Here is a 12,774-nt window from a genome sequence, read left to right on the forward strand (position 1 = left end):
CCCGGACCTTGAGCTCTCACAGAATGCTTTATCAGCCTTTGCAGAAAGCTTCTTGCTCTCTGTTTAGGCCAGAAGACCATTAGTCATCTGCTAGAGTGCATGTCTTGCCTTTAATATTTGATGTCTCATCTGTTGCCCCAGTCCTGGCTCATGTTCATGTGCTGCACATAAGTCCAGTCATTCGATTATTATGAAATCATGGCACGTCTTTCACATGAGTGGCTTTTTTGGGGGCTGTTTTCAGCCACTCTCAAGAACCATTTCTGGTGCTGCTGTTATTGCTCATCTTATGTAAACTGTTTGTTCCTGCTCAATGGCTTCATTTCAGGACAATTCTACTTTAAAAAGGAATTAAAAGATGATGGAAGAGTAAAACCCCAAATGGCTGGATGGGGCAGGGAATTAGAGATGTCATGGAGCCTGATGTCACCCTGCCTGGTGTAAATGTAAATCAGCAGTCTCAGATGATGTGGATTCACTCCTCTGAACTGCCCCCAGCCTGTCTGGGGCAGGAACCTCAGCCTTTCCCTGCATCATGAGATTTAGATAAAGTTTTCTAGAATTTCTACAAATTGAAGGATGAGAATTCATGGCAGGAGTGCAAGCTGTTCTGTACCTGTTCCTAACATTTGCATTAGACAATCAGTCTGTAAGAACAATTGTTGAGCTCTTCAGTTCCTTTATTTTTTGAAAGGTCATGGAATTAGAGAGGTATTTGCATTCTTTGTGTGACTTTAGTGATAGCTTGGGTTGCACCCTGCTGGAGGGAAGGTTTCTAGGAGGGATTTTGTAGTCAGGTCATTGGATTTGGGATGCTGAGGGGTGGCAGAGCTCAGGGGGCAGGACAGGGTGGCTGGGCCACTTGCTGCTGTCAGATGTGAAGAGGGAGGACGATTAATGAGGAAGTGGAGAGGGGGGTAATTAATTACCTGTTTCTGTGCCTTCTTTTCTCTATGTCTGGTGTCTGGATCTGGCTGTAAAGTGTTTGAGTCCAGGAGGCTCTGAGTCCTGTGAGGTTCTGCTCACAGGAACAGTTCCAGCAGCAGCATAAAGCTTACAGGACACGTGCTTAGATGACTGTAATGCCAAAGGCTTTTAATTTTTGGATGTATTTCTTGACCTTTGTATAAAAAAAGTATTCAAGTGATATAAATGAAAAAGGGTAATGAGATTCATTACACTTAGAGACAGCTTTGCAATCCTGAGATTAGAAGGAAATTATTATTTGTTGAGGTTCATTCAGTAGTGAAATTCCAATTCACCTTGCTGGAATTAGAAGATGCTCTCATTAAACTCTCTCTTATTGATGGACAGCATTCTCTCAACTGACTATTTTAATATGACCTGAACAGAATTTCAATGTGCTGCATGGAATAAAAATTAGGGTGTTACCAATCTTGGTAAAACTGGGAGGTCACAGAGGCATCTGTTCCAGGGGTGAATATTTCCACCTTGTGTTTCCCATCTTTGGGGTCTGTTTTAGTTGGAAACCAAGCATCAGTTGAATGTAGCCTGTGCTTTTGTGGCATTCCAGGTGTTTGTTTTCCTTAGATAAATGAAGAATTCCTGACCTAAGGGAGGCTGATGCTGGATTACATCACAGTGACAACATCACTGTACCTTAGGGACAAACCAGACCTTTCTTAGCATTTGATCCAAACCATGACAGTGGTCACATTTTCTGCCAGTGTCCCCTTGCCTTCCCCAGCTGGGTAGGGGCAGTTTCCTAAGGCAGACCTCAGGAACTGAATCTGTTGGTTCCAAGCTCTTCATTTGAATTGAAAATGTGACATTTGCAGCTCTTTCAGTCACTGTCACAGAGATGATGCTGCTTGGATTGCTGCTGAGGAAATGGAAGGAAAAAAGCCAGAGCCATTTCTTGCTTGTTGGAGAGGGAAAAGCAGAGTCAAATCCCACTAAAAATATTGTGTGGGACTTGAACTGTCCTTGTTACCCCAGCAGCAACTGGGCTGATATTTCTAATTCATGTTCATCAGGAGGATGTGAGTGTCTGCATGAGCTCCATGAGCCCGTGAGCCTGGGCAGGGTCTCCTGAATTGTTACGGAGCAGCAGGAATGGCAGGGAGCTCGATGGGAACCACATGGAATTGGTGAAACCAGGCCAAGAAAATGAAATTTTGATTCTTTGGGGTGTTATATTTTCTTTAATTTCTCTGATGGTGGGCATGCTCATGGTGGGAGAGGCGAGTTTGAGGCCAGGGGTATTTTAGCTTCAGAGATAAAACCCAGCTCTGGGTTCTCACAGGAAGATCTCAGGTGTGTCATACCTAATTTTTAAGCATCTCTAACCAAAATAGCTGCCTTTTCTCTCTCCCTTCATTTCCACAGCATCTCTGGAAGCCTTTCTGTGCTGAACAAATTCACATTTGATTTTTAAAATACCATAATTTATAGGTTTTGCTATTTGAAATTTTTATCTCTTTTTCTGGCTGCATCAGAAAAGGCACAGAAGGAATTTAATAGGCAATGACTGCTTTATTTGTCCAATTAATGCAAATGTAAATTCTTTGTTTTTCAGTTCCTAATTTGAGCCAATTTCAAACGTTCTCTTAAAAGTTTTATGGTTTTTTTTTATTGTTGTGTTAGTAGTGCTGTGCTTTTGCTATTTTTGCAGCATCAGAATCATTCTGTGTCTGTCATGCTCCTTTTGGTTGCAGTGGAGATGACTGTCAGAAAAATATGATTTTCGAGGCATTAATTGAAAAAATGGCTTTATATTCAGTGTGCAGGAACTGGCAGATGTAGATAAGGAACAGAGAAAATTCATTAAGTGGCATTTCTCCAGTTCTGTGTTCTTTTTCTCCCTCTAAAAGGGCAACAAAGCCAGATTAAATCATAAATGAATTTAATATACTGCACAACACTGTAGGAAATGTTTTCTATGCAATCACTTTCCTTCTACAAATTTTGGTGAAAACTTTTGGAAAATGAAACCTTAAGAAATTACTCAAGTGCTGGAAGCATAAATAAATTTTCACAGTGTTTCCTGAACCTGTGTGCAATATTTGTACGTAAATTTAACCCAAATCTGCACATCTGTCCTAAACACTTGGGTCAAGCAAAGTTGTACTGCACAGCTTTGACCTAGAAAAGCACTTAAATAAAATATTCATGCTTGTGTGGAGAAATGAACCTAAACCCAGCCAGTCTGTGACTTTTTTTGCCACATGGAACAGAAGATGGGAGGCTGCTGCTTGTGCTGGTGAAATGTGAAATTCAAAGTCCTACTGAGCTTCTATTTCCATTCATGTTTTTCAGTCCCCATTGGTTCTTCTCCATGTCCTTGGATGTTTTATATCCTCCCAGAGAAATGATGTTTTAAATTGCCTTCATCTGCAATGCTATTTCATTGTTGTCACAGGACTCGGGGGAGAAATAAAACAATGATATTCAGGAGATGAAGTCATTGTGTTTATAATGATAAAATAATGATAATACACATGATAGAATAGATATCATTTTAACTTATTTATTTATATATTTTACATATTTTTATATATTTATATATAAAATATATATTTATATATATTTATAGAGATTTATGTATATTTATAGAGATTTATATAGATTTACATATATTTTTATTTTTATTTTTATTTTATTTTTATTTCTATGTTTATTTATATTTTTATTTCTATTTATATATTTATATATTATTTATATATTTATATATTTATATACTTATATATTTATATATTTATATTTATATTTATATTTATATTTATATTTATATTTATATGTCTATTTCTATTTCTATTTCTATTTCTATTTCTATTTCTATATATTTATATATTTATATATATATGTATATATATATGTATATTTATATATATATGTATATATATGTATATGTATATGTATATTTATATTTATATTTATATTTATATTTATATTTATATTTATATTTATATTTATATTTATATTTATATTTATATTTATATTTATATTTATGTTTTATAATAATCTAATGACAAAAAGCCACCATGCAAAGTGGAGCAGCAGCAGGAATGGCATCTCCAGGCTCAGGTGCTGGTGGGGCAGATGTCCCGTGCTGCCCTCGCTGTGCTCATTGCTGGCTGTGCCATCTGGGCACCACGAGCCACCTCCGGCCTGGCCAAGCCCAGCCTCGCTCAGAGCCCCCCTAGGGATAACCAAAATAACCTTTCCCAGCAGAGCAGCTGATGTGGAATGATGAGGAGGGCCCCTCTTGTGCCTTCTTATGAGTTCTGAGAATTTCTGGGAGTTTTGCAGAGCAAACCTCTTGCCTTGCCTCAGAGGCTCAGCCCCATTTCTTTGTCATTTCCTTGCACTCTGCTTGCCCTTTCTGACCTTATTCTACAGAACTCTTAAAATCCAATTCCATCACTTTTCTCCACTGTCTCCTTTCCTTTCTCTTTCTCTCCCTCATTTGAAGGGTTTGTTCATTGCTGGCATCCAGTGGGAGTTAAAAAAAAACAGCCCCAAAATTTCACTGGACAGAATTCTAAGTGATGGCTGGGTCACAGGTGAAGGGAAACCATTTGGTTTGAGCTGAACACTGGATGTCATTTCCCAGGATTTCTAAATGATTTACAAGGAAATAAATTTCATTATTAAAGATGAATATACTCTGGTTTTTAGATGAGACTGAGTGGGTGAGTAATTTCACCAAGACTTAGAGAAAATAATAAAATCATCTGCATAATTTACTCATGTTTGTGATTCTTAAGGAAAATAATATTAAAAGGGAAGAGTCTGGATGACTGATGTCTGAATTGCAGCATTATGTGGACTATAGTCAGGAAAATATGGATGACCATGGATGCTTTAGGCAGCCTGGTCCTTAGCCTGATGGTGTCTAAATGGACAAATTGTATCTTAGAGAAAAAACAGCTCTTGGAGTTCCAGTCTCTCCTTGGCTTTGGAGGCTCCTCAGGTGTGCTTTACACACATCATGTCCACAGGACAGGAGCTGTGCCCTCCTGCCAGTGAGGTACAGGGCATCATTTCAACCTCAGGAATTCAGCACGGCCCCGGAAATGTGATTGGGATTATTGAAACCCCCTGCAGCTTTTCCCTGTGCTGTCCCAGCCATCCCTGCCATGCTGGAGAGCTCCAGCCATGTGCTGAGCTGCTGGAGCTGGCTCACCACTGAGCACAAATGTTCTGAGCTGGAAAACAGGCCTTCTTCAGACCTCTGTTCCTTCTATTCTTTGAGTTTTTCCTTCCAGAGTTTTGTGTTGCTGCTTGAAGCTGCATCAGGTACAAATTTCAGCCCCAAATCCCCGTCAGAGGTGCTCGTGGAATTTCCCCTTCCTGAGAGAGGTTGAGTGGGTTGAGTTTTGGGGGAGTGATGCAAATTGTGGGTCCCATGAAGAGGAGCTGCGAAGGGGCTTGGGCTGGAGCAAAGGAGGCTCAGGGGGAATTTCTGGCTCTGCACAGCTCCTGCCAGGAGGGGACAGCCAGGGGGGATCAGGCTCTGCTCCCAGGGAACAAGGTCCACAAGAGGAAATGGCCTTGAGGTGTTCCAGAGAAGGTTTAGATTGAATATTAGGAAAAATCTCTCCGTGGGAGGGTTGTCAAGCACTGGAGAAGGCTCCCCAGGGGAGTGATGGAGTCACCATCCCTGGAAACATTCAAAAACATGCAGGTGTAGTGCCTGGCTGGACTTGGCAGCACTGGGTTAAAAGTTGGATTCAATGATCTTAGAGATCTTTTCCAGCCTTAATGATCCCGTGATTCTCCGATTTTTAGTGTAAATCCTTCCATTTGGCAGCCCTCTGGTGCTGCCCAGAGTGCCCTGGCTGGGTTTGTGCTGGGCCCTGTCAGTGGCTGCCTGATCCCTCACCTGCATTGCCCAAACCCCTGTAGGGTCACAAAAAAAGGCAGCAATTCCTGTGGCACAGGGGAAAGGATTTTTCCCTGCCTTGGGAAGCTGCCTGGGAGCTCTCAGAGGAGTTTGAGCCCTGGAGGATGGTGCAGACACTTCCTGCTGGCTGGAAGCTGTCTGTCCCCACTGAGCACCAGGCCCCGCAAATGAACTGAGGTGAGGCAATAACAGCACACCCTGATCTGCGGGAGGGACTCGAGTTTCTCCCCAGCTGAAGGGGAAATGAAACTTTGATGAGTTAAGCAAGAGCCAGCAGCTGTAAGGAGACACCTGAAGGGAAAGGTGAGTCAGGATCCTGGATCAGTGGGGCAGGGAAGCATCGCTTTCGTGCCCAGGAAATGGAGGAACCACCCAGGAGGGGCCATGGGGCACAGCGTGGGGACCCTTGGCATTCCCCACTGCTTGAAGGGGGTGTTTGCAGGGCTTCCCATTCCTCAGGTGTCCCACATGCTCTGGGGCAGGCAGGGATTTGCCCTGAAACACTGGAGCCCAGGAATGCTCATGGCGTGGGGTTGATGGTTTCCTCCCTCACAGACACCCTTCTGTTCCTCCAGGGTCAGCTCTGCTGTTTCCTGCTGTCATGTAAGGATGGATAGCCATAAATAGCCATAAATAGTCATAAATAGCCATAAATAGCCATAAATAGCCATAAATAACCATAAATAACCATAACTAACCATAAATTACGTTGCTGATCACGTTCAAAACCTAAAGTTTTGTGAATGTTCCAGCTGGGCTGGGATCTTCTTCAAGTAAGACGAGAGGAAACAGCCTCCAGGTGCACCAAAGGAGGTGTAAATTGGATATATTGGAAACATTTCTCCATGGGAAGGGTTGGCCGGCGTTGGAACAGGCTGTGCAGGGAAGTGGGGGAGTCACCACCCCTGGAGGGATTTAAAAGATGTGTGGATGTGGCACTTGAGGACAGGGGCTGGTGGTGGGATTGGGAGTGCTGGGGGAGCACTTGGACTTGATGAACCTGAAGGTCTTTTCCAATCTAACCGATTCTGTGATATCAGGTATTGTTCGGCAGAAATACAGAATGCTTCTTGCAGATTTTTATGCTGCTCAGAGGGATATTTGGGCTCAGTTATTTTACCCTGATGCTTCCAAGTATTTGTTTGTTTGTTTGTTTTGTTTATCTGGGAAGGCACCAGAAGTGCAGCCTTTAATATCATTAAAAAGGAGGGAAAAAAGCACCCCAGTGGATTATTCAGCACAGCCACCCATGGTTATCCTGCATCCTTAAACTGAAATGCTCTGAAACTGAAGCATCATGTAAAATACATGGAGCCATATTGTTTCCTTTCGCCTTTCTGGGCATATTTAACTTGTCACTTTGCCTTTTTCCCATGACAACAATGTGATGCAGCTCATTCCAGGGATGTGCTGAAGTCCATTTGCAGCCAGAAGTTGCTTTGAAGTAAGATAGGCTTTATTGATTTATGCTTTGCATTCACAACAAAGTTTTGTGTGAGCTGCTACAGGTATTACCAAAACCTTCCATCAGCTGCATCCCAAAAATAATATCTTTGTGCTTTAAGGTCTATTTACAGAAGTCATTTCTTGTATATATGTACACACACAGGTCTTGTTAATATAAACCTCTGAATTCAAAGACTTTTTAATGATGAAACCTGGCAGGAATCAGTAGTAGATGGAGCTCATGAGAATTCTGTTCACAATATCAGGACAAATCCTCTTGTGAAAGCACAGTTTAAGTGTAATATTTATGTTTGTTAATATGCCATAGGTGCTACAGCTTGGAATTTTTCTTGGAGAAGTAATTTATAGGAGTGCATTTTCTATTTCACGGCAATTTGACCTGATTTTATTTTATTTTCTTTTCTTTACAGGATTAGCTGGCACTGCTGCAGACCTAGAAAAAAGAAAGCTTATTTTTGGAAAAAATTTTATACCTCCAAAGAAGCCAAAAACATTCATACAGCTAGTTTGGGAAGCGTTGCAGGACGTGACTCTTATAATCTTGGAAATTGCAGCCATCATATCTTTGGGGCTTTCGTTTTATCAGCCACCTGGAGAAGGGAATGAAGGTAAAAACTTTTCACAGAAGTCATCTCAGTTTGAGCAAAGCGTGTCCTAAATCTCAAATCAATTCCATCACCACCCTCCAGAAGGTCACTAACAGGAAATTTCCACGTGGTTTGTTCCTGATCCCATTACATCTGGTCCTGACATATTTTTCTTTTCATCTTGACGTTTCTTTATGCAAATCCTGAACCTCATGACGTGAGTTAAAGGAAAATCATAGCGTTCTTGTGAAGCTGGAGTGGTTTTGATACAGTTTTCACCTTTGAGCCTGCATTTGGAGTGTGTTTGATTCATCCTTTGTGGTTGTTTATCACGTATTATGGATGAGAAAGATGTAATTGCTTATGTAACTGCTGGATCCCATTGCAGGAACGCAGACAAGTCTCCAGTTTACACCAGATGAAGGCTTGAACTCAGTGAGATTCACACATTCCAGTATTTTTAGTGGTGCAGCTCAGGCTCGTGAGCCTGGCTCCAAAGGGAGTATTGGAGCAGAGTCCTGTTACTGATAAATATTCTCCATATTCTGCAGAGCCTTTCTGGCAGCAGGAAGTTTTACCACCCTGCCTGCCCCCCTCCTTTCTCCCCTTTCCTCCCCCCTCTTTGGAAAGCACTCTTGAATTCACATGCTTAAAATATTTGTTCCTCTCCATAAATGCAAGATTTCCATTTCTGGCAGCTGATCCAGATTTTTCCCTCCCCCCTCTCCTGCTCCCTCCTAGACTTCTAAAGCTGGATCAAACATGCTGTGTGAAATGACGTGAGCAGCTTGGCAAATGTAGGAAGAATGTCTTCCTCTAAATATAGCCCTGAAATGCTTTTTACATTTGCTGCAGTTTCCTTTGGCTGCTTTCCTTGCAGCCCCTTCCTCCTTCCCTTCCCATTCAGCGGCACAGGCAGCACGTAGCCATGCACAGCTCCTGGGTCGTGCCTGGGATTCTTTCATTCCTTTCTAAATAACTGGGAACCTTTCATTGCTTTCTCTCTGAATTTTGGATATGTCAAATTTGAATATGTTGAATTTGATTCAGCAGGTGCTCGATTTAGGCATGAAAAGATAAAGGAGTTAATTTATTTTTTTTTAACTAAAGAAAATGTTATTTATTGGAATTACCTTATGTAACTGGTGGGATACCTTGGGAACACTATAAACCATGATTCTTTTAAAAATTAGGATTTAGCTTAGACTAAATGTACAGATTGCTTAATTGAATTATTTTATTTTATTTTATTTTATTTTATTTTATTTTATTTTATTTTATTTTATTTTATTTTATTTTATTTTATTTTATTTTATTTTATTTTATTTTTATTTTATTTTATTTTAATTTTATTTTATTTTAATTTTATTCTATATTATTTTAATTTTATTCTATATTATTTTAACTTAATTTAATTTTAATTTTATTTTATTTTTATTTTATTCTATATTATTTTTATTTTATTTTAATCTTTATTTTATTTTAATTTTTTTTAATTTTTATTTTATTCTATATTATTTTTATGTTATTCTATTTTATTCTATATTATTTTAATTTAATATTTTATTTTATTTTATATTTTATAGAAATTTTGACAGCACGATTTCTTCAGGTTTTAGGAAGAGGGGAGATGTGTCATCATGCAGTGGGGGCTTGTTTCTTTCTTTTTCAAATTGTTATTCTTATTATTTTGATCCTGCATTTAAAATGTTTCTTTTCCCAAGGGAAGCCAGCTGAGATTCTGAGGGAGTCTGGAAAGCTCAGCAGCACAGCCTGGGAAAATGTCTTTGTGTTTTCCCACAGCACAACATTTTATTCAATTTTATTCAATTGTCACTGCTTTCCCTGCTTTAAGAATTGTTTTCCTGAAAGGTTTTTCCCCAGTTTACACAAGAAGAAAAATAAAATTAGTGACTGTCTTGTAATCCAGTTTTTGGAACACATTGTAAAGGTCTTCCACATGTTTTTTGGAAATCTTTCTTTGAGCAGTTGTATAAATAATTCCCTTTAATTTTAAAATTAGTATATCATAAATTGCTGCTGAGGATACCTTTAATTTATTGGTATTTATACATTTATATACCAATTTATTTTTATACCTTTTGTTTATTGGTAGAAGACCTTTTTAAGAAGTCCTAAACACTGGAAAATGGACATATTAAGTTTGATTTTGCCTTGGTGAAGTGGGGACTACACCAAGGCACTTGAACTTGATTTTAATGGGTTTGTCTTCAGTATTTTTCTTTCCTGACTCTCCCCAGAATGAAAATTTCATTGAAATATATGCTTATTTGCAACTTTTATGTTGTTTTTTTCCCCTTGAAAAAAATATTTTCTTCTGAAAGTACAGCCAGGTGTTAGAACGGAGAGCTGGCACATGTTGTTCTCTATTCTTGGTCTTGCCTCCTCTTTTAAATTCTTATTTTTTGCTTTTGTTTTTCCAAATGAAATGCATTTTCATTTTGAAAATGACTTAACAGGACTGTTCTTTCCAGACTGATTTGTTCAATCATCACTGCCAATATTCTGAACTCGTCAACTTCTTGCTTGGAGTAACTTGAAAAGTTGCCACCCCCTAGAAGTGACAGTCTTCCTTTGGAGGATTAAAGGATAATAATAATTATTATTAATAATAATTATTAATAAATAATAATATGGAAAAAAGAAACTTTAGGACACAATGTCAGGGAAACACCACTTATGTTTCTAATAGAGCATTTATCTGCCTTTATTTAATATATTTATAGCTGCTCTCACACATCCTAGAATTTTATCTACCAACGGCATTACTGGTTAATATAATAAGTTGAACTAATCTGTATTTTTAAAAATTAGTATAACTCTTTCTTTTCTTGACTTTTGAAACCCACTCGTGACTTTTGGTGCTGTAACAGAATTAGCATTTAATTGCTTTCTGCAGTTGAAGTGCAAAATAATTTTCTCCTGGAGCTTTTGAAGGAGAAATGCGGGATAAAATCCACACATCCAGTAAATATTGGAGCACATGAACTGCTCAGGAGCCTTGGGTGAGGGTGGAGCCTCGTGGATGTGAGTGTTCACATCTTCAGAGCTGGGTGAATCTTGGAGAACATTATATCAACTTCTGGTGCAGTCCAGGAATCTGATCTAGAGGAATCCCTGGATAAAAGTGCACTTTTATTGCTTTTCCAGAAGCCACTCCAGCTCTTCCTTTTCATATTCCCTATCGTTCTCAGGAGATGTTTGGATTATCTTTGCACTCCCTTTCACCATCTGACAGGCCATTAGAAGCAGATGAGAACTGCATAAATTACTGTGAGCCCCTTGGCCATTGCTGAGCCACACCGAATCAGATTCCTGCCCTTTCAGAGAAGTGCAAAACTGAGGCTGCATTTTAGCAAATTCATCTTGGGAGAAAATTCCCAGTGCAAGTGGAGCTTCTACTACAGCCAGGATCACACAGGGGTGTGGCTGGGGCAAGGTAAAAATACTTTGTTCCTCAGAAAAAGCCCTTCTGTGTCTGGGGTTTGTGGATTGCAGCGTGCTCCCTGGCCATGCAGAGTGGGGGATATCCCAAAGATATCTGTGATCCCTCCAAGGATTTGATGAACGTGTGAGATCCTGGCTTCATTTTAATTATTTTTATAATGTAGATTAGAGGTAGTCCAGGATTAAAATGGAAATGTTTGTGGATGAGTATAATGTGAAATGTATCTAAAGAAATGCCCTGTCCTGTTTTTAAAGACAGTGTTTGAGTAGGAAGAGCTCCTTCATGAGAGCAAGCAATGGACTCAAACCATTGCATTGCTCCAGGAATCAGGACATCCTTTAGAAAAGAGTGCTTGGACTCAGAAATCCAGCAAGGGAATGGGAAATGGCAGGGCTTCTCTTGGCCATTCCAAATATCTGTCTACTGTGCCTGCTGAAATGCAGGAATCTCCTTCTCTGCCTGGTCATTTGTTATTTTTGGTAGGTTTTTCTTGTTTGTTTGTGGGGATTTTTAGGTTTTTTTTTGTTTGTTTAGCTGGTTTGCTTTGGTATTTTCCTCACTTTTCCCTCAGAGCTCTGCTGGAGCAGTCACTTCTGGCAGAAATTCTCTAATGGCACTTCGCAGCTCTGTCCCTTTCTGGAGCTGTTTTCCCCTGGCAGCATTCTGCTGCTTTGGTGCCTCCCCCATCTCTATCCATGTGAACTGGTCAAAAATTCCCAGAGCCTTCTGCAAACACCTTCAGCAGCAATTTCTGAGCCCTCTGAGTCCTCATCCTTGTCTTTATCTTCAGCCCCTGCATCTCATGTGGATCCCCTTGCAAAAACTTCTGATGTCAAGCCCTGACAATCATCTGCTGTTTACAGGAGTGTAACAAACCTTTTAACTGTTCTTCCTTGAATTCTCTTTCCTTCTGTGGATTGCAAAGGGGGGAGAAGGCAGCCTGAGGTAAGAAGTTTTAACATCCCAGTGTTTACCAGGAAGCCCCAGGCATGATGTCTATTTTCCATGGTACAGCTTTCTACAGCTTAAAGGTGGAATAAAAAGGAAAAGTGTTTTTGGTTCAGGCAGCTTCTGTTAAAATTCCCAAGGCAAAAGTCTGGACTGAAAAGAAAGTTTAATGATCAGCTACATTGCTCAGTGCTGCTCAGCAGGGCTTTGGCTGGGTTACCCTTCTCTTCACTCATACAACAAGTTGGAAAATACAGGAACAGGACATGGTCCCCTGAAATCTGGGCCTCCCAAGCCACTTGCATTGAGCTGTTGGTGCTTTCATGCTGCTGCTGCCCAGGGCTGGAGCTGGGGTTCCTGCTGGCTTCTCATGACCTAAAAGAGACTTTATTTCATGGGGTTCACCACTCAGGTGTTTTCTTACCATTTTTATA

General features: G+C 40.0%; 1 protein-coding gene across 5 annotated transcripts in view; it reads left to right on the forward strand.

The window, feature by feature from the left end:
• ATP2B2 (ATPase plasma membrane Ca2+ transporting 2) overlaps positions 1-12,774 on the forward strand; it is a 398,648-nt gene that overhangs the window by 278,819 nt on the left and 107,055 nt on the right. For all 5 annotated transcript variants that reach the window (XM_058845506.1, XM_058845507.1, XM_058845511.1 and 2 more), the window contains one exon: positions 7,747-7,944. In XM_058845506.1, coding sequence (XP_058701489.1) covers positions 7,747-7,944 — 198 coding nt within the window. The remainder of the gene's footprint in view (positions 1-7,746; positions 7,945-12,774) is intronic.

This window comes from Poecile atricapillus, chromosome 9 (genome assembly GCF_030490865.1).
Source record: "Poecile atricapillus isolate bPoeAtr1 chromosome 9, bPoeAtr1.hap1, whole genome shotgun sequence".
Classification (NCBI taxonomy): domain Eukaryota; kingdom Metazoa; phylum Chordata; class Aves; order Passeriformes; family Paridae; genus Poecile; species Poecile atricapillus.